The sequence below is a fragment of the Piliocolobus tephrosceles genome, chromosome 8, assembly GCF_002776525.5.
Source record: "Piliocolobus tephrosceles isolate RC106 chromosome 8, ASM277652v3, whole genome shotgun sequence".
NCBI classification, from domain to species: domain Eukaryota; kingdom Metazoa; phylum Chordata; class Mammalia; order Primates; family Cercopithecidae; genus Piliocolobus; species Piliocolobus tephrosceles.
The window spans coordinates 109,082,852-109,087,777 of record NC_045441.1 but is presented as its reverse complement, the minus strand read 5'-3'; the positions used below and the strand labels follow the sequence as shown (position 1 = coordinate 109,087,777).

The 4,926-nt window shown below is 48.4% G+C and overlaps 1 protein-coding gene across 2 annotated transcripts in view; it reads right to left on the bottom strand.

Annotated features, from left to right (window-relative positions):
- The window catches only part of CAV2 (caveolin 2), a 7,801-nt gene extending 3,243 nt beyond the window's left edge, over positions 1–4,558 (bottom strand). The window contains exons 1-2 of one of the 2 annotated variants that reach the window (XM_023228229.2): positions 4,229–4,558; positions 3,714–3,901 (exon numbers count right to left, since the gene is read on the bottom strand). In XM_023228229.2, the coding sequence (XP_023083997.1) occupies positions 3,714–3,901; positions 4,229–4,378 (338 nt within the window). In that variant the 5' untranslated portion in view covers positions 4,379–4,558. The remainder of the gene's footprint in view (positions 1–3,713; positions 3,902–4,228) is intronic. The other variant, XM_023228230.1, reaches the window with a different exon arrangement.
- Positions 4,559–4,926: the final 368 nt, after the last annotated feature.

Genomic DNA, 4,926 nt, shown 5'->3' with positions numbered 1-4,926 from the left:
TTCCTTCCTTCCTTCTTTCCTTCCTCCCTCCCTCTCTTTCTCTCTCCCTTTCTCTCTTTCTCTTTCTTTCTTTCTCTCACTCTGTCGCCCAGGCTGGAGTGCAGTGATGTGATCTTGGCTCACCGCAACCTCCGCCTCCCGTGTTCAAGTGATTCTCCTGCCTCAGCCTCCCTGAGTAGCTGGGATCATGGGCACTGCTACTATGCTTGCCTAATTTTTGTATTTTTAGTAGAGACAGAATTTCACCATGTTGGCCAGGCTGGTCTTGAACTCCTGACCTCAAGTGATCTGCCCAGCTTGGCCTCCCAAAGTGCTGGGATTACAGGCAAGAGTCACTGCTCCCGGCCAGAATACAATGTCCTTTCTATTCTTCCTTAGGCTAATAAATTTTCTATCTCCATGACTCCTTAGATCTTTGTGTCCTAAAAGGGAATTTAGCACATGTCAAAAGTGAATCTTCTTGTTTCAGCAAAGCAGTTACCCACATTCGAGGAGTTCAGTTTATAGGGCGTTGTTAACTCATTTCGATTTTATTTTTGTTTACTTGTGTTCCCTGATTTTGGAGCAGAGAATCTAATGATCCTCTGATATCAAACTTAAGTTGTGTTCTCAACATCACAAATAGTTTAGCTTCTGAAACTACAGACAGTTCTGATTGACCCAAAATTTGGTTGAGGCTCAATGTGACCAAACACTTCTTAAGTAAATGTTATAATCTATAAGGTTATATATTCCTCCCTTGGATAATAAGGCCATAGGATAGAAACTTTTATTTAGTGTTGTAGTAATTGTAGTGTCATGCAGATTGCAATCATAGCAATTTACTGTACGAAAACTGTCTTCTAGGAATGAGATTGCTACTATTGCATTTCCATCAGTTGGACATTTGTTTGCTTTGCATCCCAGCAAAAATAAGGGATATGGGTGCTCCAGCCACATTTGTTTGGTTATGATTCACTTATGATCAATAACCTGTGTTTAACAAACAGCAGTTATCTCTGTCTGACTGTAGTATGGAATCCAGCTAATTCACTGGTTCCTAATGACCTGTACTTCCAGTCTAGGATCCAATACCACCAGACTTCTGTGTTTTATTGTTGTTGTTTGTTCATTTAAAGGATCTAAAATCCGACCTGTTTTAATATTGTGACATGGTTCAAAGTTCCATTACTGCATATTTTCATACCTTAGATCACCACTAACTTTTTCGTAAAAACAATACACAAGCCCCTGCTTTAAAAAAATAGATGAAAAGAAAACCAAAAAAAAGTTTGCCCAAATGGGTTTGCAATTCTGTAAGGTCTGTCCTTGATCTGGTCTTATCACATCATGGAAATGCAATCTATTAATGATAAACCTATTTTATCAAGGCATAAGCTAACTTTTAAGCATTCTTGTTTGAAATTATTCCTCTACTTGCAATCACAGCTGCCCAGTGACAAACATCTGACAGTTAAATATTAATGCCTCACATAAATATAATTAAAAAAACAAGCTGAAGTTAAATACCTTTTATGTGGCTAAAAAATGGTGCATTGATGATTCACCAATTGAAGTACTATACAAAAACACCTCCCATTCTCAGAAGAGCCCGCTGGAAGGAGGCATTGCTTGGTTAATCGTAGTTTTACTTATATTTTTCCACCATTTAGTAAATGAGAAACTTCTTTTTTTTTTTTAATTATTTCACAAAAGCTTTGGGAAGTCTAGCTTTGTTGACTATAAATATGGTACTTTACATTTCCAAAGAGCTTCGTAGCCAGCGTTTCACAATATGCTATGTGGTCACTCAGTTTTTCACAGTTTTGAAAGTGAGAAAACTGACATAGAGGTTAGATGATTAGTTTTAGTTAATTAGGAATCCCAAATCTTATGCGCCAACTTAGGCATTCTTAAAAAAAATTCATGTGCCAATGTCAGAATATAACTATCCATTTGATCTCCACAAAGCTGATCATGTACAAAGGCAAACATTTTCATTTCTCTGGCAATCTTGGCACCTTCAACATAGTTTAATTGTTTACAACCTTCAGTGATAAAATTAAATTGGCATTCTTTGTCTATCCTTTACTTATTTGGTGAATTTTCATTTATCCTTTAAAACTTTTTGACTCCCTTCCCTCTTCAAAGCCTTGTCTGTTCTTCCCTCTTTGTCAGTTGACGGTGTTTTCTCAGCATGCTTTCTGTACCTAGCCAGCTGCCCTGATAGGCCATGAGTAAGCTGAAGGCAGACCCTATCTCTCATTCATCTTGGCCCAGTGTCCAGCACAAACTACGCACTCAATCAATTTAGTTTGTTGAACTAACTAGCTAGCTAACTGACTAAAGAAATTAAGATTCAGGGCCGGGCGCAGTGGCTCAAGCCTGTAATCCCAGCACTTTGGGAGGCCGAGACGGGCGGATCACGAGGTCAGGAGATCGAGACCATCCTGGCTAACACGGTGAAACCCCGTCTCTACTAAAAAATACAAAAAACTAGCCGGGCGAGGTGGCGGGCGCCTGTAGTCCCAGCTACTCGGGAGGCTGAGGCAGGAGAATGGCGTAAACCCGGGAGGCGGAGCTTGCAGTGAGCTGAGATCTGAGATCCGGCCACTGCACTCCAGCCTGGGCTACAGAGCAAGACTCTGTCTCAAAAAAAAAAAAAAAAAAGAAAAGAAATTAAGATTCAGGTGGTATAGAGGAATAAAGAATAATTTGGTAACTTCTAACAATGAACGCTGAGCATAGATCAGGGTATGGCAATATCGTATAAAGTGTAAGAAAGACACGGAAGTACCTTAGGTTTTACTTTTCACGAGGACTAACCTGAAGCACTAGCATGACAACTGTCGTGATACTGGGGATGATCGGAATACTCTTCCTCTCAGATTAAAGTGGGTATTTTCTAACACAACAATATTTATTGGTAAAATATGACATTTTCCTTAAAAAACTTAAAAGATGCTTAAGAATGTTCTCTACAGTTTAGGACACATTTTGAGTATGAATAGAGTTACTCAAAACATCCTATCAATATCCAGGGGGCTTCCATATTTCTTTCCCCTTTAACTAGATGCCACTTCCATTTGTGTTTCATCAGTGAAAAAGTAATTTGGAGGCCTCATTCATTATCTCGTAGCTGGAGTTTTCATTCGTTTGTACTGGGGGACCCTCGCCTTAACTGCACACACCTCCCTTTCCTCTGGGTCCCATCCTTGCCATCTGCCAGGGGCAAAGTTGAAGCAGCCCCTCCACACCACTGCTCAACCAGGTCTGATATCCTCGTCCAATTCTACTGTCAGCGGCATTCTGCTCAGAGATTACTTTTGTTTTACCCCAGGCACAGGTAGTGACTGAATAAAAGGTAATGAAAGAAATAAGAGCCCTGCCTAGAACCGCAGGCACGAGTCACAACAGGGCCCTGAAAGCAGCCTGTGGCAAGAAGTATGGCTTCCAGGTACCCGCCTCCACACTCAGCCCAGCCTTATGTATGCAAGGAAAATCACACCCCAGGAAAGCCCGACATTGTTTCTCCTGTTGAAACTCCAAGCCCAAACTGTTATTCTAAAGGAAGCGCACGGCCTTTCAAGGCCTTCCAGTTCTTCCTACTGCTTGGGAACTGATGCGCGTTCCTCCTCCTGCCGCCGGCCTGGGATATGGGGAGAGCAGGGGCAGGTGGCGCAGAATATGCCCATGTTTCAGAAAGCTGGTCCACCCGGTGTGCCCCGTCTCACCAGATGTGCAGACAGCTGAGGGCGGCAAAGAGAATTCCCGCAATGAAGGCCAGGGGAATGGCCAGGAACACCGTCAGGAACTTGTACATTACGTATTTGCTGATTTCAAAGAGGGCATGGCTGCAGATCCACACTTTGTCAAAGGAGTGCGTAGTCACCGGCTCTGCGATCACATCCTCGAAGCCCAGCTGCGGAGACAGGACGCAGGGACCCGGAACCGTCAGCCAACCTGCCGCCCTGGGAACCAGGAGCGCTCTGGGCGGGGGAAGCAGGAGGGAAGGGCGTGCCAGGGCGTCCCCCTCTTCTCTTAGGGTCACGGTGGGCGCACAGGAACCTGGCTAAGAATTCCTGGCTACGCAGGCGGCCCGGTGGCGGGTGGGACCGGGGGAGGGTGCGGGTCTCAGACCCTGCAGGGCCGACCCGGTGGCGAGGGTGGGACCGGGTGGGGCGGGGCTGAGGGGCGCCCGCACCTCCCGGCCTCAGCGGGGACTTGGGCCCCCCGCCCCGGGCTTCACCTTGAGATGCGAGTTGAGCCGGTGGGGATCCCGGTCCTGGCCCGAGTCCGCGAACTTCTCGGGGTCGGCGTACTCGAGGCCGCTGTGGTGGCTGTAAGAGTCGTCGTCCATGAAGAGCTGCACGTCCGCCTTCTCCGTCTCCAGTCCCATCGCAGCCTTGTTGCGCAGCCGCTGCAGCCCGGCTGGCGCGGTGAGGCTCCGGGTCCGCGCGGCCTCCCCTTCCCGTAGCGCCCGGCCCCGCCCCGCCTCGCCTCGCCTCGCCTCGCCCAGCGCGGCCCGGGCAGCGGCCGCTTCCCGCTGCGGGCTCCAGCCCCCAGCCCTGCCGTCCCGAGCCCCGCCCCGGCGCCCCGCCCCTCCCCGCCCGCCTCCCCGGCCGGGGCGCTGGGAACCTTCCTCACGAGTCACAGCCCCGGCCCTGCCGTGGTCGGCGACGTCAGCAGCTGGGACGAGGAGGGCCTCCTGGTCACCCTGCTAGGCGCCCGTACTGTCATGCCTCAGAGCTGGCAGGTCGTCCCAGGGATGACAAAGGCCTTCCTGGAGGGAGGGAGCCTTGTGGTTAGGAGCGCGCGGTGCAGAAGCAGGTATGTGCTCACCTCCGGCTGTGTTTGCCCTGCGTGCTTCGGCCCACGGTGCTGGTACTGAGCCCCAGGGAACCTCAGCTGCCTCCTTTGCAAAATGGGAGCTGTGGCACCTGCTTC